The sequence below is a fragment of the Molossus molossus genome, unplaced genomic scaffold (assembly GCF_014108415.1).
Source record: "Molossus molossus isolate mMolMol1 unplaced genomic scaffold, mMolMol1.p scaffold_m16_p_2, whole genome shotgun sequence".
Classification (NCBI taxonomy): domain Eukaryota; kingdom Metazoa; phylum Chordata; class Mammalia; order Chiroptera; family Molossidae; genus Molossus; species Molossus molossus.
This window is the reverse complement of record NW_023425355.1, coordinates 147323760-147348951: the sequence shown is the minus strand read 5'-3', so window position 1 is coordinate 147348951 and position 25192 is coordinate 147323760. Positions and strand designations below refer to the sequence as shown.

At 40.0% G+C, this 25192-nt stretch overlaps 1 protein-coding gene across 1 annotated transcript; it reads left to right on the top strand.

The window, feature by feature from the left end:
- On the top strand, window positions 1-21933 carry LOC118635568 (arylsulfatase F-like). Its single transcript, XM_036270198.1, is given in 10 exon segments — window positions 1-11; window positions 951-1100; window positions 2674-2795; window positions 10056-10178; window positions 13458-13881; window positions 14779-14915; window positions 17004-17138; window positions 19067-19229; window positions 20479-20600; window positions 21554-21933. Coding segments are annotated over 10 exon segments (1767 nt in total).
- The last annotated feature ends 3259 nt before the right edge of the window (window positions 21934-25192 follow it).

Sequence of the window (25192 nt, the reverse complement as noted above, 5' to 3'; positions counted from 1 at the left end):
ATGACGCTCAGGTAAGGGAAGGATAAACCACGGTGCAACGGATTGATGCTGATGAACAATTTGGTGGCATTTGTGAATCCACCCCCATAGCGAGGCATCAATATTATGCTTCCTTGACGTCTACATGGATATCCTGGTTTGGTTCAATCTACAATTAAAGACGTTAGGAGACATTTAGGCAAGTGATACAAATAAAAAGGATCAATTTCCAATACACTTGCATTATTTTGTTTTATTTTTATTTATTGGTTTGAGAGAGAGAGAGAGGAACAAGAGAGAGAGAGAGAAAAATAAACATTGACTTGAACAACTTACTAATGCATTAATTAGTTAAATTTCATACATGCCCTGACCAGGTATTGAACCCCAAACCTTGACATATCGAGAGGACGCTCTAACCAGTGAGATACTCAGCCAGGGGCTGTAAAAACAGGACTAGAAAAGCAACTCAATCAGTTTGGGGCATATGAGAAGCATTTCTGCAATTATTATGATGTGTCCATAGAACAAGCCCTGGTCATAGAACTGTCCTCCTCAAGAGGTTCCCAGTTTTGGGGGAAACTTTGGGCAAAGCAGAGTTTCAATCTTGAAGCAGTAGTTGTATTGGAGTATTTATAAAGGGTCGGGGAACAGATTGGTTTATGTGGGTTGAGAATCCAGGAGAGCCGGCCTTTGACCAATGTGAGCGCCATTCAACAGCAGGGACCGACATGGACTTGGAAAGGGACATCCATAAACTTTGTCCCTTCTTTTTTGATATGTGCATGGTATCCGACAAACCCAGTTTCATCAGAGAAGATGATGATGGTGTGGAACGTAGCTCCTCAAACCATCCAGGAAAGTGTGTTCTGTAAGACCCTGTTGTCTTCAAAGATGATGTCACATGGAATGTAGCTCCTGAAACCATTCAGAAGAGGGTGTTCCCGGTAAAATCCGTGCTTGTTTTCCAGGGGGTGCGTGGTGTCCCTGTCTTGGATGTGGTTCCTCGTAAACATGGCTCAGTCCCAAAGGGCGGAAGATGACAAGCCGAATATTGTCCTGATAATGGCGGATGACCTTGGGATTGGAGACCTGGGCTGCTATGGTAACGATACCATCAGGTGCGTCCATCAGTCTTGGGTTGATACAGCTCATGACAGCTTCTTCAGGCAAAACCAAATTTATTCTGTTGGCTGTCTTTTCGAGAACAACATACTGTGAAAGTTAGCATTGGGTGCATTCACGTATTGATTTTGCACGCATAGCTCTGTGATCTTGAACACTTTACCTAACCTCTGGGTGCCTTAATTTTCTATCCATTGAGGGAATAGTATGTGCCCGTCAGTTCCCATGTACAAAGCACTCACTAGTCACCTGGAGCGTAGGGGGACTTGAATGATGTAGACTCTTTGGATGAGCATTGCTTTTTACACATAATTTTTACATTTTTATTGACTATACTGGATAAAGTTGGTTAATAAATTATAGGGGACTCAGGGGTGCAATTCTGTAAACTATCACGGATGTTGTATTGGGGACTCAGCACCCCAAGTCAAGTCTTCTTCCATCACCGTTCATTCCCCTTTACCCTCTGCTGCCTGCCCCACCCCCTCCCTCTGGTCCTCACCACATGGTTGTCTGTGTCCATGAGTTTTGTTTTCCTTTGTTTAATCCCTTCAGCTTTTCACCCCGTTCCCCCAACACCCTCCCCTCTGACAGCTGTCAGTCTGGTCTCCGCCTCTGAGTCTGTTGTTCTTCTGCTTGTTTATTTGTTTATTTTGTTCATTAGAAGTCACAAGGTATCGGTCTTTCTCTGACTGGCTTATTTCCCTGAGTATACTTTTACTCAGCAGAATTAATCATGTCATGCTCCCTAATTTGGGGACCTGTTGAAGGCAATATATATTAACAATGGATATTCTGAAAGAAGAGTAAAATCAAACGTGAGCCAAAATCTCATTGATTTCTGGGGGGTATAAAAAACTGTCTACACGAGCCATCCTGATCCAAAGCTTAGCCGCTCATCATAATGAGCCGTATGGTTGTACATTTTTATTATCTTTCAATCTCGGGCTAATTTTATATTTGATCATATGGGGCTTTTGTCACCTGTGTGCAGAGAAAGGACATGAATGTACCGAATATTCATTCTTAACTCTCTAAAAGGCCATAGTTGAGGTTACTGACTCATTACCTTAATTAATGAGGCCAGAGACAGTCAAAAATTATATATATATATTGCAGTATATATAAATATATATAAATAATTTGCAGAATCATATTATACCCATTCTGCAAAATAAACAACTTCCAAAAAAAAGAGAATGAGCTTCTTGTGTAGTTATTTTTTCTCCCCCTCTGAGCTCAGGGAATCAAGGTTTACAGAGATTTTTACCTTCAATCTGTGTGTGCATGTGCGTGTGTGTGTGTGCATGTGTGTGCGTGTGTGTGCATGTGTGTGTGCGTGTGTGCATGTGTGTGCGTGTGTGTGCATGTGCGTGTGTGTGCATGTGTGTTCGCGTGTGTGCGTGTGTGTGCGTGTGTGCCTGTCTCCAACCCTCTGTCTCTCTCCCTCCCCCTTTCTTCACTCTCTAAGTCTCTCTCTCTCTCTGTCTGTCTCTTTCTCTCTGTCTCTTACTCTCTGTCTCTTCTTCACTCCCCCTTCTTCAGTTTTCCTTCTGTCTCCTTTTCCAGGACCCCTCACATCGACAGCTTAGCTAGAGAAGGGGTGCAGCTGAACCAGAACATCGCCGCAGCCTCCGTGTGCACCCCAAGTCGGTCTGCTTTTCTCACGGGAAGGTACCCCATCCGATCAGGTGTGTGAACAGGAAGCCTCTGCCCCTCTGTGATTCATGTAAGAATAGGAGGCATGGACCCTGGGCTTGACCATGCTGTCCGGTCGAGGTGCAAACACACCTGTTCCTGTGCAGTTACTAACATCCACCTCCACTTCCCTGTGCTCCTCACTGACCCAGATCTCCTTGTGTGGCTAACTGATGTCTCCACTTGGAGATACTGTCTTTTTTTTTTTTTTTTTTCAATTTATACTAATTTATTTTGTTCCAGATGTTTCTTCTTTTTCCTCCCTAGACACCCTCCTCCCCATCCTGCCTCCCCCAACCCCCCAGCATGGTTGTCCACGTTCATTGATTAGGCATGCGATTAAGTTCTTTGGTTTATTCCATCCATTCCTTCACGCCCTTCCTCTGAGGTCTATCAGTGTGAACCACACTCCTTTCTAGGTCTCTGGGTCTATTTGGTTCATCAGCTTATTTTGTTCATTATATTCCACAAATAAGTGAGGTCAGGTGATTTTTGTCTTTCCCTGTTTCGCTTGTTTCGCTTAGTATAATGCTCTCCAGGTCCCTCCACATCATCTCAAAGGATAAGAGATCTTTCTTTCTTACAGCTGCGTAGTACTCCGTTGTGTAGATGTACCACAGCTTTTTTATCCACTCGTCTACTGATGGACACTTGGGCTGTTTCCAGATCTTAGCTATTGTAAATAGTGCTGCTATGAACATGGGGGTAAATATATTCTTTCTGATTAGTGTTTCAGTCTTCTTAGGGTATATTCCTAGAAGTGGGATCATTGCATCAAATGGAAGTTCAATTTTTAATTTTTTGAGGTAACATCATATAGTTTTCCATAGTGGCTGCACCAGTCTGCATTCCCACCAACAGTGCACTAGAGTCCCCTTTTCTCCACACCCTCGCCCACACTTGTTGTTTGATGATTTGTGGATGGCGGCCACTCTGACAGGTGTGAGGTGATACCTCATTGTTGTTTTGATTTGCATCTCTCTGATTAGTGACTTTGAGCACTTTTTTCATGTCTCTTGGCCATTTGTATGTCCTTTTGGAGAGGTGTCTATTCAGCTCCTCTGCCCATTTTTTAATTGGGTTCTTGGTCTTCCTTGTGTTGAGTTGTATGAGTATTCTATATATTTTGGAAATTAACCCCTTATCTGATGTATCATTGGTAGTTATGCTTTCCCATACAGTGGGTTGCCTTTTCATTTTGAAGCTTATTTCTTTTTCTGTGTGGAAGTTTTTAGTTTGATGCAGTCCCATGTATTAATTACTGCCTTTGTTTTTCTTGCCTTAGGCATTGTATCTGAAAATTCTGTTGTGTATGATGTTTGAAATTTTGTTTCTTACATTTTCTTCCAGGATTTTTATGGATTCACAAGTCACATTTAAGTCTTTTATCCATTTTGAGTTCATTCTTGTATATAGTGTAAGTTGGTGGTCTAATTTCAATTTTTTTTTTGCATATAGCTGTGCAATATTTCCAACACCATTTATTCAAGTGGCTGTCTTTACTCCATTGTATGCTTTTGCCACCATTATCAAATATTAATTGACCATGATATCTCAGGTCAATTTCTGGGTTCTCTGTTCTGTTCCATTAATCTATATGTCTGATCTTGTGCCAGTACCAGGCTGTTTTGATTACAGTGGCTTTGTAGTATAACCTGAAATCTGGTAATGTGATCCCTCCTACTTTGTCTTCTTATTCAAGATTGCTGTGGCTATTTGGGGTCTTTTTTGGTTCCATATGAACTTTTGAAGTATTTGTTCTGGTTCTGTGAAATATATTGTTGGTATTTTAATGGGGATTGCATTGAATCTGTAGATTGCTTTGGGTAGTATGGACATTTTAATGATGTTAATTCTTCCAATCCATGAACAAGGTATGTGCTTCCACTTTTTATATCTTCCTCTATTTTTTCCCATGTCCTATAGTTTTCTGCTAATAGGCCCTTTACTTCTTTGATTAAGTTTATTCCTAGGTATCTTAATTTTTTTTTTTTTTTGACCAAAACAGTAAATGGGATTTTCTTCTAGTTTTTCTTCCTGTAAGTTCACCATTGGTGTATAAGAATGCTGTCAATTTCTTGATGTTAATTTTGTATCCTGCTACCTTGCCAAATCTGTTTATTGAATGTAGTAGATTTTTGATTGATTCTTTAGGGTTAGCTATATAAAATATTATGTCATCTGTGAATAATGACAGTTTCACTTCCTCTTTTCCAATTTGGATCCTTTTTATTTTTTCTTCATGTCTAATTGCTGTGGCTAAGACTTCCAGTACTATGTTAAATAAGAGTGGCAAAAGTGAGCATCCCTGTCTTGTTCCTGTTCTTAAGGGAAATGTTTTTAGTTTTTGCCCATTGAGTATGATGTTGGCTGTAGGTTTTTCATATATGGCCTTTATTATGTCGATATATGATCCTTCTATTCTCACATTGCTGAGTGTTTGCATCAGAAATGGATGCTGGATTTTGTTAAATGCTTTGCACCTATTGATGTGATCATATGGTTTTTATCTTTGATTTTCTTTATGGGGTGTATGACATTTATTGATTTTCAAATATTGTACCAGCCTTGCATCCCTGGGATGAATCCCACTTGGTCATCATGAATAATTTTTTTGATGTATTGCTGGATTCTATTTGCTAATATGTTGTTAAGGATTTTGGCATCTATGTTCATTAGGGATATTGGCCTGTAGTTTTTTCGTTTTTGTTGTGTCTTTATCTGGTTTTGGAATTAGAATTATGTTGGCCTCATAAAACAAGTTTGAAAGTCTTCCTTCTTCTTGAATTTTTTGATATAGTTTGAGGAGAATGGGTGTTAGTTCTTCTTTGAATGTTCAGTAAAACTCCTCTGTGAAGCTTCCCAGGCCCGGACTTTTCTTTTCTGGGAGAGTCTTGATTACATCTTAAATTTGCTTAGTCCTATTGGTCTGTTCAAGTTTTCTATCTGTTCCTGGTTCAGTTTTGAGAGACTATGTGTTTCTAGAAATGTGTCACTTTCACCTAGATTGTCCAATTTGTTGGTATGTAATTGTTCATAATATGTGTTAAGGATCCTTTGTGTTTCTGTGATGTTAGTTGTTACTTCTCCTCTTTCTTTTCTGATTTTGTATATTTGGGTTCTCTCTGTTTCTTGGTGAGTCTAGCTAAGGATACATCAATCTTGTTTATCTTTTTAAAGAACAAGCTCTTTGTTTCATTGATCTTTTGAAAAAAAAATTTTTTTTTGGTGTTTATGTTGTTTATATCTGCTCTGATCTTTATTATTTCTTTCTTTCTTCCTGCTCTGGGATTTTCTTTTTGTTTGCTTTCTAGTTCTTTAAGTTGTGAGGTTAGATAGTCAATTAGAAATTTTTCTTGTTTTTTGAGGTAGGCCTGTAGTGTTATGAACTTCCCTCTCAGGACTGCTTTTGCTGCTTTTGTCTCATAGATTTTGTGTTGTGTGTTCATTTTTATTGGTTTCCAGGAAGTTTTTAATTTCATTCTTGATCTCCTTGGTAACCCATTCATTGTTTAATATGCTATTTACATCCATGTGTTCAAATGTCTTTGCGTTTTTGCTGTAATTGGTTTCTAGTTTCATGCCATTGTGATCTGAGAAGATGCTTGATATGATTTGAATCTTCTTGAACTTGTAGAGACTTAGGTTATGTCCTAACATGTGGTCTGTCTTTGAGAATGTCCCATGTGCACTTAAGAAGAATGTGAAATCTGCAATTTTGGGGTGTAATTCTCCATAGATGTCTATTAAATCCATTTGATCTAGTACATCATTTAGAGTCTCTGTTTCCTTGTTCAGTTTTTTGTCTAGAGGATCTATCCAGTGATGTCAGCGGAGTGTTGAAGTTATTATTGTATTGCTATTGATGTCTCCTTAGTAGTCCTCCAGAAGATTTTTAATATATTTTGGTGCTTCTTATTGGGTGCATATATGTTTACCTAGGTTATATCTTTCTGTTGGATAGATTCTTTCAATATTATGTAGTGACCTTCTTTGTCTCTAGTATGGTCTTTATTTTGATATCTATTTTATCAGATATGAGGATTGCTACCCCAGCTTTGTTTTCCTTTCCATTTGCTTGGAAGATTTTTTTCTTTTCCATCCCTTCAATTTCAACCTACGTGAGTCTTCCATTGTAAGGTGGGTCTTTTGTAAACAACATGTAGATGAATCATACTTTCTTATCCAATCAGCTACTCTGTGTCTTTTGATCAGAGCATTCAATCCATTTATATTCAAGGTTATTATTGATATGTACTTATTTATTGCCATTTTTTTTAAATGGTGGTTCTATTTTTCTTCCTATTTCTACTATTAATTACAGCAGTCCTTTTGACATTTCTTGCTCTGCTGGTTTGGTGCTAATATATTCCTTTAGCCTTTTTTATTTATTTTTATTTTTTTTTTGGTCTTGGAAGCCCTTTATTTGACCTTCTATTTTGAATGATAGCCTTGCTGGATAGAGTAGTCCTGGATTCAGATCCTTGTTTTTCATGACCTTGATTACCTCATGCCACTCCCTTCTGGCCTGTAGTGTTTCTGTTGAGAAGTCAGCAGAGAGCCTTATGGGGTTTCCTTTCTAGGTAACCTGTTACTTATCTCTTGCTGCCTTTAGGATTCTCTCTTTATTTTTAATTTTTGACATTTTAATTGCTATGTGTCTTGGTGTGGGTCTGCTTGGGTTCTTCTTACTTGGGGCTCTCTGTGCTTCTTTAACTTGAATGCCTTTTTCCTTTAACAAGTTAGGGACGTTTTCTGTCACTATTTCTTCAAATATATTCTCTAACCCTTGCTCATTTATGTCTTCTGGAAGTGCTATGATGCAAATGTTGTTCCATTTCTGGTTGTCCCACAGTTCTCTTATGCTGTCGTCCTGTTTTTTAATTGTTTTTTTTCTTTTCTTTTCTTTTTGGTTTTCTGACTGGGTGATTCTTTCTACCCTGTCTTCTAATTCACTGATTCAGTCCTCATCTTCCTCTGCTCTGCTGGTTATTCCTTGCAATGCGTTATTTATATCTGCTATGTCATTCTTCATTTTCAGTTGGTTGGTTTCAATGTTTTTCTATCTTTACTCATGACTAAAGAGTGTAGAGCTCTTTACTTATGCTGTTGAGCTTCCTCATTATCATTGCTCTGAACTCTACATCTGATAACTTGCTTAACTTCATTTCATTTATATCATCTTCAGTAGAATTTTCTTGTTCTTTCATTTGGGTTTTTTTTGTTTGTTTGTTTCACCATTTTGGCTATCTCACTGGGTTTTGGAGCCTGCCAAATTTTCCCTGTGGGTGTTGGTGTTCTGCTATTTGTGGCTCTCTCTACTTCATATGGATAAGTGTGAGAGGACGCACGTTATACACCACTCTCAAGTTTTACTTTTGTGGGTAGATTTTCAAGCCAAGGAAAGGTTCAGTCATCCACTAGTTTTTTCTTGGAGGCTATTAGTCTTAGTTGATAAGCATTGGGTTGTAGCCTCAGCTGAATAAAAAACTCCCTCAGGTGTTCAGAGTATGAGGATTTCCAGAGGGTGGGGCAGATGCTGGTTGTTAATGAGCCTCAATTTGCATTTCTCTGGCCCAGCTGGGTGGTGTTAAATTTCTGAGGAAGGGGCTGTTGCTTTTCCCTGGTGCTCTGGGAAGGGACTCTTTGAGTAAGATTTCTACTCTCCTGTGAGGGAGCGATTCAGCAAAAAACTCTCAGTGCCCTCCAAATCCCAAGTTTCTCCACATAGTTCCAGAGCAGTCTGCCCTCCCTCTGCCAAGATGCTGGCTTTTTATTGTGAATGCCCCATGGACAGTCATTGTCTTTATTTACCCCAGGACACAAATGAGAGGTTGCCTTGAAAGGGAATAATTCACCAAACCTGGCTACCATGAAAAGGTTCCATAAGGACATCCCAGATTTAATGGTCACACTGAGGGCACAGATGGGACACATTGTGTATATCAGCTCACCAATGACAGACTACTGGGGGTGCTTTTCCCTTTCCACTTTAAGTGTAGTTCTGCTATCAACAGGCCTGTCTTGGACATTTTTTGTGTGAACTAATCTTTTGAATCTCCTGAGGACATATCTAGAAGTCAAATAGCTGAGTCATTCAGTTAGGTGTTTAAAGGTGAGTTCTTCAGGGGGTCATTAATTTTAGTACCCCTGAGGTTGACAGCATTGGCCTTAGGGGCTCAAAAGACTCATCAGGTTTTGTGAACATTAAATAATTTACTCTCTTTTTACACTTTCATATGTACATGTGTTTGACTTTTTTTTTTTCCCCTTGCTGCCCATTTTATGTAAACTGTTGTTTTAGAAAGAGATGTGTATCATGTATAGGGGACAGTGACAAAATGTAATTTCTCTTGGGTAAATTTGGAACAAAGGGAGCTTGTTCTCTGAGAGTTCCTGCCTGAAGTTCGCTCCTGATTTCATCTGATATAGATGATGTTCCTTTTACCTGCTTTGCCCCGTCTTTCTCTATTTTGTGTCCACACCCTGACACTGTTTTAGGTTCGGCCCTATTTTGGAAGGAAGCCAGGATGGATACGTTTGGGGAGCTCAAGGGGCTACAGACAATGTACCCCAAATCCTGGCATCACTCCCAGTGAGACTGAGCCAAGTCCCCCCAGTTTCAGCAGCTCGCCTGGGTCATCTGTTGGCTATCTTGGGGTGTTCTTTCATTACTGCCTCTTTCAAAACCTTGTTGGCTTTCTTTTGTCTCTTTTCCACTAAGTACAGGACTTTCGATTCAAGATGACTGGTCCTCACCTACTTGACGTCAACTTTGGTCAGAAAAGAGTCAAAACCAATGCGCCTACTCTTCCCAGATGTCTGAAATTTGGGTTACAGGCAGGAATGGTGCTTATACACCTGTCCTACAAACAGAAGTAGATTCTATTGTTTGACATTCTCATAAGATTTCATTTTTTGATGTTTTCTGAGGCTTAGATTCCCCAGGTGAGGGCAGGAGCATGTTAGATGTTCAATCAGCACTTGTGTGTTGAAGGTGGATGGTGTGTTTGGGTATATTTGATGGTGTCATATGTATGGGCACTCAGGGTGTAAAGGGTTTTACGTTCTGGGCCAGTGTGAGTTTGTCTTTACAGAACATAATTTTCTCCCCTAAACAGTGGCTTCTTTTTTGGGTTCCTCATCTGTCCACCTTCTAAGCTCTGAGGTCTGGAGGACTCTCTCCCTCAACACCTGATAAACAATTACCTACTGAATGTGTGTATGTGTGCTTTGTTTCACATTACATTTAGGAATGGTTTCCAATGGAATTAAACGTGTCCTCAACCCCCTTGGCGTCCCTGGTGGACTCCCAACTAATGAAACAACCTTTGCAGACTTAGTCAAGAGGCAAGGATACAGCACAGGAATTATCGGTAAGTAGTGGTTGGTCTCTGTACCCTCCTGAAGTCTCTGTCACCATTGTGCTTGCTCAGCTGAGATTCGCTGTTACAAAGCATCCTTCACACACACACACACACGCGCGCGAGCGCAAACACGCACTTTTGTGTAAATGACCCCATTCATTCTTTTCAGATGTAGCTTAGAGATGACGAAAGACCCTTCCCTCCTAACCACCAGGTCTCTACAGATGTTCATCCCACATGTCTCTGCACCACCTTGTGTCATTGCCCAAGTGCTCTGTGTAAAGATGTCCTATGATAAAAATGTATGATGGTGTTCTCTTTCCACGTTATTATGAGACATAATTTAAGTCACAAAATGAGTCTTCCTTAGGGCATATACATAGTGTTAGCATCACTAGCTTTTTATGGAAAGCCAGGATGCTTCCATAAAAATGTCTGCAACCTCTACATATTGTCCAAAGAAAAATAATGACTGAGTACATTGCTCAGAAAGTTTCCATGTGGTCCTTTCCAGACTATTCCTCTGTCTCAGCTCCTCACTTTCTCCAGCTGCTCATGAAGGTTAATTCAGAGGAAAAAACCGGGGTGTGTCTTTGTGGCAATGATCATGGTGTCTGGCTCATTTCATTCCCGGGAGACAGCCTCACACACTGATAGAAACATTAACATTTACAGGTGAAAGGGAAGTCCAAGGATAAACCATCTGGTTATTTTCAGAGACAAAGAACTTGATTCTTTGCTGAGAGACACAGGAGGTGTTGTAAGCAATGGTTGCTCAACAAAATCAAACTGGGCAGGATCCCTGGGCCTCACCTGTTCTCTCGCTCACCTCTTTATCTCATTGAAATGAGCCACGTGGATTTCCTCATCCTGATGCCAACGGTGACGGAATAAACTAATGACGGCCTTTGGCAGTTAAGCTGCTGCCCCTATTTGAGCGGATCGAGTTTGTGTGTCATGAGAGCGCCATGCTACTTTATGTCCCTTTACTTTTGTCCCTGATTTGACCTGGGGAAAGAAGAACATCTTAGTGTCGTTTTAGAACAGAAGAAACCTCCTCTGGGAGCCTTAACCTCTCATCTACGGATCCCCTCAGGTGCTCGGTGAGGTCAGTCCATGCATTCTTGATGTGGCCCTAATTGTGTGCAGGTAACTATCAACGCACTGTAGATACACATGATCATATTCTCGCAGTTGAATGCTAGTAGGATTCATGTGGATATTTGGTTGTCTTCAAGGTGTGGTAAGTTTTACTGAATCAATCCCTTATCAATGAACTAGTAGGAGACCCTTGGATTTCCAGTCAAATATCCATTCATCTATTCCTAATGCTTAGTTCATCCTCCAATATTGATCTCTATCCATCATCTATCTATCTATCTATCTATCTATCTATCTATCTATCTATCATCTATCTATCATCTATCTATCTATCTATCTATCTATCTATCATCTATCATCCATTATCTATCTATCTATCTATCTATCTATCTATCTATCTATCTATCTATCTATCATCTATCATCCATTATCTATCTATCTATCTATCTATCTATCTATCTATCTATCTATCTATCATCTATCTATCATCATCATCATCTATCTCCACCCATACACATAATTCAACCATCCATTCATTTATCTATCATATCTATCATCTATCTATCTATCTATCTATCTATCTATCTATCTATCTATCTATCATCTATCATCCATTATCTATCTATCTATCTATCTATCTATCTATCTATCTATCTATGTATCTATCATCATCATCTATCATCCATCATCTATGTATCTATGTATCTATGTATCTATGTATCTATGTATCTATGTATCTATTATCTATCATCCATTATCTATCTATCTATCTATCTATCTATCTATCTATCTATCTATCTATCATCTATCTATCATCATCATCATCTATCTCCACCCATACACATAATTCAACCATTCATTCATTTATCCATCCTATCTATTTATCTATCTATCTATCTATCTATCTATCTATCTATCTATCTATCATCTATCTATCATCATCATCATCTATCTCCACCCATACACATAATTCAACCATCCATTCATTTATCCATCCTATCTATTTATCTATCTATCTATCTATCTATCTATCTATCTATCTATCTATATCTATCTATCATCTATCATCATCATCATCTATCTCCACCCATACACATAATTCAACCATTCATTCATTTATCCATTCTATCTATCTATCTATCTATCTATCTATCTATCTATCTATCTATCTATCTATCTATCATCTATCATCCATTATCTATCTATCTATCTATCTATCTATCTATCTATCTATTCACCCACACACCCAATTTATTCATCTTCACCTTTTCATCATATCTATCATCTATCTGTCACTGTATCTATCTACCCATTCATTCAGTATTGATATTTTTATTCATCATGTATCATTTAAGTTTTCTCTACTTATAATTAACACTTTCTGGCTATAATCAACACTTATTTATTTATCTACCTACCTATTAGCTCATCTGTATACCTATATATCTATCAATCTTTTCATCCACCCATAAATTCATCCATCCATCTGTCCACCACTCATCTATGTATCTGTAATTTTTCTATGAGTCTACCTATCATCTATCTATCTATCCTCTATCATCTATTTTATCTATCATCTATCTATCTATCTATCTATCTATCTATCTATCTATCTATCTATCATCTATGTATTCTATCTTTCTATCTATCTGTCTAGCTATCATCTAGCTATCTATCATCTATGTATGTATCTTTCTATCTATCTGTCTATCATCTTTCTATCAATCATCTCTCTAACTATTTATCTATATATCCATTCACTCATCCACTCACTCATTCATCTACTTTCTATCATCTCCCTCTCACTGCCTAATGTCTACATACCTACCTATCCTTCATCTGTACTCCATCTTGGCTCCATCATCACCTATATTTGTGGCTGACTTTTTCTTTCTGTAAATGAGAAAATGCCCAGCTCACATCCCTGCTAGAAACACACAATTAATTGTTTTTTCTCCCTTTATTTTTCATCCTACTTGTTCACTAACAACCAGAACTTAAGACATACTGCTGCCAACCAAAGGACAGAAGACAGGGAGTCTATGTTCATCTTTGATTTTTAAGAAAAAAAAAAATATTAGCCACTCCATGTCAGTGCATCTGCTTGTTGGTTCCAATGCAAACTGGTCACATGGTCTTGGTGATATGTGAGTGTGTGATGTGTTATTTGTGTGTGTTTAATTTCAGGGAAATGGCATCAGGGCTTAAACTGCCGATTCAGAAATGACCACTGCCACCATCCGTCTAAGTATGGGTTTGATTACTTCTACGGCATGCCATTCACTCTCTTTGAGCCTTGCTGGCCGGATCCTTCACGGGACACGGAATTAGCCGTCAACCACAAAGTCTGGCTCATTGTGCAGCTGGTCCTCGTGGCTGCGCTCACCCTCACTGTAGGGAAACTGAGGCGCTTGATCTGGGTTCCCTGGTCCCTCATCCTCTTCATGGTTCTTCTTATTTGTCTCCTGAGCTACTCTTGGTTATCCAGTTACACATCTTCTCTGTACTGGGATTGCATCCTCATGCGTGAGCACAAAATTACAGAGCAGCCCATGAAGGCAGCAAGAGCAGGGTCCATCATGGTGAAGGAGGCGATTTCGTTTTTTGAAAGGTAAAGGTAATATTTTTTAATTCAGGAAACAATCAGAGAATGAGTTTTATTTTTAAAAAATCAGTGTGTGTCTGAGTACCTTGAAACAACCCTCTTCTTATAAGGACACCAGTTGATTTTCAGCCCACCCTGCCCCAGTACAACCTCTAATAAGTAATTCTAGCTTGAAAGACCCACATTCAGGTAATATCTCATTCTGAGTTTCTATGTGGGTGGTTTTGGAAGGACACCATTCAACCTAGTAAACCAGGGTGCACTTTATTTTAAAGTTTATTTTTCATTCATTCTTTACACTTTGGTACCTCATCTGACAGAGCAGAACATCCCCCAACACTGGGATGCTGTTGTATGCTGCCCTGCTTAGCTCAGACTTTATCCACCCTGTGGAAAGATTGTCAGGACTTGAAGTGGGGCTCAACCTCCTTCCTGTGTACTCACAAGGGCATTAAAAGTGTATGCACATGTTGCTGAAATGTTTCTGTTCATGCGTGCTCTCAAATTGCAAAAGTGTAGGTGTTTCTAAGTATCCACACCAACAACACCTTCTCTTGGGTGTCTTGGGGTGTGTCTCTAGTCTGAGCCTTTGTGATCCTTGGGAAAGTGCTCCCAGCAGAGCTCGATTTGAGTTATAAGTCTGCATGACCTCTGAGTGCAGTATGACCTACCCATGTGCTGGCACTTGACAGGTGGTATCACCCCAAAATTAGGGTCATAGTCCAGATGCTGGAGGATCCTAGAATTAACTCTGGCCAGAAGTCTGTCTCAAAGGGGCTGCCATTTGTGTGTGTGTCCATGGGTCATGGAGAGAAATAAAGGGAACCGTGTCCGTGTGTCAGGGAACAATGTGGTTCGTATTCCCAGAAGAAGTCAAGAGCAACCTGACTGATGTCTTCTCAGGCACCGTGAAGGACCCTTCCTCCTCTTCTACTCCTTTCTTCATGTCCACTCGCCTTGCCCCACGACAAAGGACTTCATTGGCACCAGCAAGCACGGCTTATATGGGGATAACGTGGAGGAGATGGACTTCTATGTGGGTACGTGGCAGGACTACGTGGTGAACACGTCTGAGCTCGGTAGTTTAGGACACCCAGAAACTCTCACCAGTTATGTGAGAAGGAGGCTCTGGGATGATGATCTCTTTGTTGAATAAACCCTTTGAAACATGGTTCTTTCTTTGGGACACACACTGTTTCATGGGTGTTCTGGATGAATCCCCATGAACGTACTAGGAGACAGGTACCATGTCCATCATGGTCATTGTGCCCCTAAACTGATGAGGACACTAAACCACAAGATACCTGTTGGTTCAAGTAACTGGATGCATGTAGATGACTAAGACTGAAACCCAGGTCCCCTTACTCTCTACCTCAGGGGCTGCTTTTGTTGGGCTAAAAGACACAGGCAGAGATGGAGGAAAACAGCCTTGGACTTTGATGAAGCATCTGACAGCCTCTCAGATGCTCACCCACTATCATTTCCTAGGTGTCTAGAATGTTCCAGAAACATGTCTCCAGCTTCTTTTTTTACTTTCCCAAACTCAGCTACAGGCTTCTAATGGAAGTGACCTGTCTTGCCCCAGACAGAGGAAAAAAGCTCAGGACATCATGAGTCACGTGTCCTTCATGGACAGAATTCAGTCGTTCCCATGACCAGAGCAGGTTTCTCAAGAATGTGTAATAGGGGATGAGTGTTGACCATGAGGAGGAGAAACCACAGATGGAGAGTCTAGAAGAGAGTGTTTTCTGGACCTGTCGGCAGGAGGTTATCAGGGTTGAAATTGGGACTCGGGGGTGAGATGTGTAAGGACCACAGGAATGCTCGGACCGCTCTACTGGGCAGGTAGAATGACCCAACGATGAGCAAAACCATCTTAGAAATACATACCATCATTTCCTGTGTCCACTACATCAACAATGATCGTTTTTGGAGAAGTCAAGTTAGTTTGACTTGTTTCTATTCTCAATATCTAGAGAGATTTCTAAAACTAAGTAGACAGTGGTCATGCAAAGCCTACAAACACCTGTCCAGCAACTACTGAAACACACCCACAAACTATACATTTATAAATTTCTATAATGTGCGTAATACACAATAAATACTTAATACTCATATAAATGTACTTCATATATAAACCTGTAAAGATTTCAGTTGATGTTAGAAATGTACATATACTATTTTAGCATATATTTATATTTACTGAAAGGTGTTAACCATGGGACGGCACCAAGATCACATGTGACAATGGAGGCAGAGATCAGATTGATGCTAAGAATGGACAGCCACCCTCTGGAGCTCGGAAGAGGGAAGGAAGCATTCTTCCATACAACCTCAGACAGAGAGACAGGGAGACAGAGACCGAGAAACAGAGAGACAGAGACAAAGAGACAGAGACTGAAACCAACAATGCGAACACCTTGATTTAGGACCTGTGGCCTCCGCAACTCTGAGAAACAAAAGAACCTCTGCTGTTTTAAGTCCCCCAGCTTGTGGTCATTTGATAACAGCAGCTTGAAAACAATCATTTCCTAATTCAATTTGCATACTTTTCCATACAGGTTGAGAACATTGAATGAAAACAAAAGCAAACCTAGAAGAAAGTTACATGAAATACTAAGTTTCTCTCTCTAGATCTAGACAGAGAGCTGGTAAAAACCACAGAAGTGACGACAAAGACAAAGTCTTTAGATTTCAAAAAATATCATAAATAGCACACCTAGTGCCTTGCACCCTGAGGAAATATTAGTGACCACATGGCATCGTTTTCATTCCTAAATAAATAAAGAGTACTTAGAAATCAACAACAGGAACATGAGATATTTAAAAGAGAAATGATCAAGAGCTAAATTACATACAGCTGGAAAGTATAAATGTCAGTATCAGCATAGGAAGGAATCCATTTGCACATTTAATTTTCCACAATCTTCTTCAACATGGGATGATAATGGGAAAGTGAAGAAACAGGTCCATTCACACAATGTTCTTGAAGAGTAAGGTTCGGGGCAACTGTGATGAGAAACATTTTTGCAATGACTACCAGAGAAATGTGCTCATATCAGGACTAACCTAGATGCCCAAAGATCATCAGGTCATTCATGTTGTGGGTCCTTTTTACATTGTTTCAGGCAAACTTCTTGCTGCCATTGATGATCTGGGGCTGAGGAATCACACACTGGTCTTCTTTGCATCAGACCACGGAGGCCATTTGGAGGCAAGGTTGGGCCACACCCAGCTTGGTGGATGGAATGGGATATACAAAGGTGAGGAGTGAAGATTAATCCAGGGGTGTCCTTGTGAATGGGGTCTGATTTGCTCATTGTAATACAAATCCATGGCATGAAACATGAGATGAATGAGGCATAACAGGCTCAACAGGACTATTTTATCGGACACTTGGTATAAAATAAAGTGTTGGGCTGAACTCCTAGGATATTGACCTTAAATTACCAACATTTTAAAGGAACCCTCTAGACATTGCCTCCTTCATCATCCTATGATCTTAAAGAGCATTAGAATAAGTAGATGACTTAAGCCAGTAGCTAAATCTGTTGAATATCTAATCACTGATTTCATCTACATGATGAATAGAATATAGAATAAGAAAAACTATGGTATAAAAGAGAATACAAAGAACAAAAACCCAAGTCTCCTTGGACATCAAGAAAGCATTGGTGTGCTTTTCTAGAGATCTGGCCAAGCTTGTCTCGAGTTTCACAACAAAGTCCACACCTACCAATTCCATGTCATGGAGTGACAAGTGGTTCATGAATATATATCCATCAGCCACCACTTTGATGTGGTCTAGTAACTGTATCCTGATGTTATAAGAAGACAACCTAGAACCTGTTCAGTACATTTAAACCTATAAACTTAAAGAGAATCTAAAGTGTTCAGTAGGGGTAAATGAATTATTACTCATTCAAATATACATTGTATAGTTTTGCACATGGTAAAAATTATGATTTCTGTATAAATGAGATTGTCTTTGCATCTCCTGACCTAAAGAGGTGAAGGTCTGTAGATATGCCTTGCACAACAAAAGGGTGTGCTTAGGAAGCAAACAAATTCATAAAGAAAATTTTATAGTTTTTCTCATGAGAACGTTAATAATATCTCCATGTCTGAGTAGATTGTGATTAAAACTATGTTTCAAGTAATTCAACCTGTCAACATTGGAAATGTCCAAACCTGTACAGAATTCTTATAAGGGTTTATTTGAACAAAACTGATGACATATGTTTGGATCAACGTCGCAATTGCAACTTTTTTATCCATTTAAAATCAAGAAGCAAGCATAAGGCAGGTTATTGAAAGCAAGGTGGGGATTGGGCTACAGTATAGATAGCAAGATTAGATGCTCTCTTGAGGGTTCACACCCCCTTCAAGTGGCATTACTTTTGGTATTTCAGAGGCTGTTAAGCTGGATACATAAACACAATAGGCAAAGCTCACTTAAAACCTTTCACTATACAAAATACTGGGTTTGGTTGACAACCCATCATGACCAGCTCAGTTAGGAATTTATGATCAAATAACCCTGTAAGGTTACCTTCCATAGAATCTATTAGCTTCCCATCTACCAATGAAGTAACAAAAATACATTAACACTGTAGGATGGCCATTCCTCCTAGTTGGCTCAAGAATACTCTATTGTATGTGAACAATCCTGGTGTCCATTTATCACCTCCTACTTTTTGTCTCACTAAATTTTCTAGTTTGGACAATAAATTAACACCTACCTATACTATTCCTTTCAAAGTCTTTCATCACGCTGGACTCAGAATGCAAAAATCCCATATTCATTTCCACCGTCATGGAATTTAGAGTCTCATCCAAAGAGGCGCACCAGAAAAAAAAAATGAATTGGTAAATGACCTCATAGTTTAGAAGGTAGTAATTGCGAGAGGAAGGTAGAACACAGAATGATGGGGGGAAATAAAAAAGAAAAATCATGAGGTGATTTAAAATCATTATTTTAAATAATGTCTTCACTGAGAATGTACCTTTGAGCAAAACCCTATGAGCTGCATGAGAAAACATGGTGTGGTAGACATGTACTGCTGACCCCATCAGGTATCTGCACATGGTGGGCACTGAGCAGGCACGGACACTATTGATGTTAAATTACATTTAAACACTCTCATCACAGTGACTGTATTAATTGAAGCATTATTGCTTTGCCTTGCAGGCGGGAAAGGCATGTCAGGCTGGGAAGGTGGGATCCGTGTGCCTGGACTTTTCCGATGGCCCGGAAAATTGCCAGCTGGCAAAGTGATTGAGGAACCTACAAGCTTGATGGATATCCTACCCACTGTAGCAGCTTTGTCAGGAGGGATTGTTCCTGAGGACAGGTGACGTCATATAATCTGTGAATGGAGCTTCTTTTATTTTTCTTTTGAAAGATTCAGATCAAGGAGATAAACTCTATTTTATCAGGTATACTTTTCCCCCACTCTCCTGGTAATTTTCACCTTTGTATATGGCTGTGTCTATTGAGCGTTATTCATACACTAGGCATCAGTTTTACAGCTCTGTGGCCCATCTTAGACACGTTGTACCTCAAATGGAAAGAAGATAGAGACAGGAAGTCTTAGAGAAGAGACTATGAGTGCATTCATCGACTCATCCACGTAAAATAAAAAATAAGTTTCCAATATCTGGTGTTCAAGGTCCAGAAGGCTGAGATGGTGATAGGACATTCGATGGATATTTTGAACTCTATCACAAATAGTTTAAATTTCATTCTATTGCAGTGTTCCACTCCCTCGTAACTATTGACCTAGGTTGTTTTGCATCCAATTTTTTGATTCTGCATTGATAACAGTTTTATAAGGATATTTGATAGATTGAACTGACTTTCGTATCTTTTTTAAGCTCAAAAAGTTATTTTAACGTTTCTTTCTTATTTAATAGAGATGATCTAATTTTGAGGAAAAGTTGGATCTAAAAGCTAATTAAAACAAAAATGAGACCTTTTCAACATTCCTAATCATTTGTTTCAGCCAAAAGTAGGATTTATGGATGGTTCTTATAAAATAAAAACTGACTAGAGATCTCTACTGAGAAAAGTATTTATCGATTTCAGCTAAAAGTTTCATTAAAAAAAAATAATAGTGTTATTGCTAATGGAATTTTTAAGTTACTAAACCAATCACAGTCATAAAAATAATTGTCTGAGATTTTAAGGGTGACTTATTATTCTATTTTCTACTATGACGTAGGTTTTATCACGATCGTTTTCTAATATAAGGTATAAGATACATTTTGGGTCAGAAGATAAAATGTATAGTTTTGTACCGATTCTGTTCAATCCCTTACTTCCCTTACTCAGGGTAGTTATTATTGGGAATGAAAATTTGATTGAACTGTTGAGCATTTGTGGCCTCAACTACAATGCTCATTCGATGGAGTACGTGTTCACACCTGCTGTTTCACTGTGGAAGCTTAGTTGTGTTTCTCTCCCTGAGAGCATGCATGGAGGCTCCTACATTCTCAGACACTGGTCTCTGGGCCCAGGGAATTTCATGGAACACACGAGCCTCCTTCAGGCAGCCTGGTGGCTCAGATCCCATGACTGACCTTCTTTGTGTGTGTCTCCAGGGTGATTGATGGCCGAAACCTCATGCCCTTGCTTCAGGGGAAGGTACAACATTCTGAGCATGAGTTTCTGTTTCACTACTGTACTAAGTTTCTCCACGCCGCGCGATGGCACCCAAAGAACAGTAAGTATACCTGCCCTGCACCCTGAAGATGGCTAAAGTATGGTCCATTCTGTAGACTCTCCCTGCTTTCTTCTTTTAAATCCCCTCGCCCAGTCCTCCTGGTGTAGGCTTGGCAATTAACATACATTCTTTGGAAAGTTTCTCAGAGTGCTCTACTTGAGGAAGTCAGAGACATGACTTTTCAAAATATCAGTTTTGAGAAACACCTTATTAGTTTATTTTGTTCATTACAGTCCACATATACGTGAAATCATACGATATTTGTTTTTCTCTGACTGCCTTATTTCACTTAGCATGATACTCTCCATGTTTTTCCATGTTGTAGCCAAAGGTAAGGTTTATTTTCATGTTTGCCTAGTATTCCATTATGTAAATGTACCTCGGCTTTTTGATCCACTCATCTACTGAAGATCAAGTGGGCTGCTCACCAGTGTAAGTGGAGACAGAGTCATGGATACTGAGAACAGATTGACAGCCATCAGAGAGGGTAGAGTTTGGGGGATGGGGAGAAATATGAAGAGATTAAACAGAATACAAAAGTATATATCTCATGGACACAGACAACAGCATGGTGGTTGGCAGAGGGAAGTGGGGTGGGAGGAGGTAGAAGTTGGTAAAAGGGGATAAATGGTGATGGAGTCTTGACTTGGATTGGTGAACACACAATACAATATATAAATGATATTTTATAGAATTATACTCCTGAAACCTGTATAATTTTATCAAACAAGACCACCCAAATAAATTCAATTAAGGAGAAATATAATATCAATTTGGTAGTGTGTATCATTTTATTAGGGCCTTGTGATGTTCTGATAATGTTCTGAAGATTGACTGATATATAAGTTAACACATGGACAAAGAGAAAGACCCAAAATTGCTTGAGAAGGCAGAAGAAGACAAAATCAATGGACACCTAGTCTGGATTCTCTGATGTGTCTCTTCTTCCCCAGGTGAAGCAGTGTGGAAGGTTCATTATGTGACACCCATATTCCAGCCTCCAGGAGCTCAGGCCTGCTATGAGACCCTACTTTGTCAATGTGCAGGGGAAAATGTCACCTACCATGACCCTCCCTTGCTGTTCGATCTCTCCCGAGACCCTTCCGAGTCCACCCCGCTGACAAGTGACACAGAGCCGCTCTATGACTTGGTGATCAGCACGGTGGCTGATGCCCTGATGGAGCACAAGAAATCCATCACCCCAGTTGAGCTGCAGCTTGGTCCAGAACTGAATCATGAACGTGTGTCACTGAAGTCCTGCTGTGGGGTGTTCCCATTCTGTCTGTGTGACAAGGAGGAGGGAGAAGGGAACATACTATGAAGCAGCGATTGACTGAGAGCCAACAGCCAAGGGCCGCCAACATTGGCACCGTCAAAGGAACAAGGTATAAATTTGACCACCAAAAAATTCCTCTAAAACCCCAGGTTTTTAAATATCGGTTGTAATACTGTCCATTCACTTCTTGGGGGATTGTCAGTGCTAATGTTTATCTAATTTCCAAGTTTTTAAACCTGGCTGTTTGTGCTGGGAAACACACCTGCTTCCCCATTTTTCTCATTTTCTCTCTTTCTCCTCAAAGCAAACTCTTGATGCACAGAGCAAACCTGTGTGCATGAAAGTCTGTGGTTGGAGACAAAACACCTGTCATTTAGATGGCAACTCATTAAACATTTCTGCAGATGCTTCTGTCTTACAATGGGGTTCCATCTCAGTAAACCTAGTGTCATGGACAATCTCATAAGTTGAATATGCGTTTAATACATCTGATCTACCAAACATCATAACTTGGCCCGGCCTGCCTTAAACATGCTCAGGACACGTACATTATCCTGCAGTTGGGCAATTTTCTTGAGGTTCATGTCAAGTGTAATTCTCTTCCTCCTCTTCTCAGCAGACGCAGGAGATGCAGACAGCACTTTATGGACATGATGGGACGGGATATCACAAAACACAATATTGCAAAATGAGGTCAACCCAGCTTATTGGGAGTGTTAGTTGCTGACTTCATGTCTGTGGGGCTGACGGGAAGTCACCACTGAATGAATGTGGACAATGACAAGACCATAGGGTCCTGCAAACCACTATCGCAGGCAAATATCAAAACCTAAAATTAAAAGAACAATTGTGACTGAACAAAGGTCCTTTTCGCATCACCATCAAGGCAATCAGTTGTTAAGTCCAATAACCGTAAGTCAGGGACCATGCAGAGTCTCAAAGAGCCATTCAGCCAACCAAAGAATTTATGTATGTTTCCAAAATAAAGGCTAAATCCATTTCTTTTCTTTTTCTATTTATTGACGGTATTAGAGTGACATTAGTTGATAAAGTTATATAGGTTTTATGTGTTTAATTGTATAATAAATCATCAGTAGGGCTTGTGGGTTTATCACGTTCATCTCTGCCTTTGTCTGCACATGAGTTTCTTTTATTTCTATACACCTGCTCCCAGATTTTCCTTTCTCTGTAAGGACATCTGTCCATTGGTTTGAGCCCTTCGTAATCGAGGAAAACCTCATCTTTACTCGATCACACCTGAAAAGACCCCTTTTCCAAAGAAGGTTTCATTCCCAGGCGCCGGGGTTTAGGACATCAACCTACCTTTTAGGGGGACATGGTTCAATCAACTCGACCCCTCTATAACAGATACAATGTCTGCACCCTTGGCCAAGCCAGTTGCTAATCCCCATGCACAATACCTTTTGGAGGTGTTGCATGAGGAGAAATACAATTACATGTTTGATCCCCCTTCCACAAAATCTTATTATTTTATTGTCTTGACTAAGAGTTAATACGAAGACCTAAAGTCAAACCCAGGGTCGTGTTACTTTTGGAAGCCCACCAAATCTCTTTTTTGTTTGTGTTTGCCCCGGAGAGAAGCCGGGTAACCACCATGCACCTTATTGACCACAGAAGGATGACCTACAAAGGTGGAGTCATTTCTCTGCTGCTCCTCGTTCTAAGTCTCCAAGATGTCCCTGTCCAGTCACACAGGTTCCCTTTGCATTTAGGATGTTCTGGGACAAAATCTTAGAATGCTCTCCTGAGAAGCATCTTCCAAGATTCTCATTCAAGGCCCTTATTATACTGATGAAGAAGAGGAATTGCAGAGATATTATAGGGCTTAATGACCATTAATCCCAAAGATGACCCACTGAGTATAAAGCCCTGGACGTTAACACCTAAGACTTCTCATTCCTTTTAAGTCACTTCCGTTACGGGTGGCTGACCCAGCAAGCAAGCCCTACCCGGTGAAAGAAATCCTTTCTTTTTTGCACAGTGGTATCTACAGAGATAAAAATAAGCGCTCCACAATATTTGACAGGCTGAATTCAATAGCAACAGGGCTTCTGCTAGTTATGGGTCCCCGGGCATGTGCCAAAGGTTTCTATTCCGCAATTGTTCCACGTGAAAAATGCCACGGTATAGCCGTGCATACATCAGGAGATTCTTTAAGTATCTTTCTTTTTTTATTTTTTATTTTGGACTCACCCAAGGACATTTTTTGCATTTATTTTCAGATAGAGCGGGAGGCAGAGAGGGAGGAAGAGAGAGAGAGAAACATCGATGTGACAGAAACACATCAAGTGGTCGCCACCCACACGACCCCAACCCGGGCTGGGGACAAACTGCAACCTAGGTACGTGCCCTTAGTGGGAACCGAACCCGGGTCTCTCTGGTGCACAGGCTGATGCTCCAATTGCTCCAACTAGCCAGGGCCCATCAGACATAATACCAACAAAAACGCTTTATGGGCACTCCCTACAGACACTCGACAAAGATTGGCTCCTTTGTTAGCTGTTTTGAAAAAAATAGCTTAAAATTAAAATTCAGGTACATGCACATCTCAGGACACTGTGTCTTCAGGTCCCGAACAGGACAATCAGGTGAATATCATCATAAAACGAGTCACACAAATGATTTGGTTTTCCAATGCATATAAAAGTTATGTTTGCACGGTGTGGCGGATGATCACATGTAAAAACAATGTACGTACGTTGATTGCAATGTCATTCATTGGTGAAACTTACTAACCATTACCCGAGCCTCCAAGGAGTCATAATTTTCTGCTAGAGTAGAGACTTGCCTTCAATTTATGGTTTTTTTGTTTTTTTTTTTTTAAATGCAGCGCTGGCCGGTGTGGATGGATTGACTGTTGCTTTGTGTATGGGAAGGTCACCGGTTTGATTCCCGGTCAGGACACTTACCCGGGTTTCAGACTTGATCCCCAGTAGGGGGCGTACAGGAGGCCTCTGATTGATGTTTCTCTCTCTCTCCCTCTCCCTTCCTCTCTCTCAAAACAATCAATTAAAAAATATTTTCAAAATGAAATATCTCTAAAGCACTGAAAAACAATGCCTAATAAACTAGGTAACCCTACACATTTTCTATTGAACAACCTAGACCTCAACCGTTTGTCCAAGCACCCCAAACTGGCTCATTAATTAACCGTTGACTCAGGCAAAGAGATAAGCTATACAATTCTGTCTACACATGTAGTGACTTAAAGTTATTTTCTAGGTTGATATTGGGGATGGTTAAGCATGTGTGGGAGCAGGGGGTACACGAGAAATATCTTTACCTTTCTCACAGT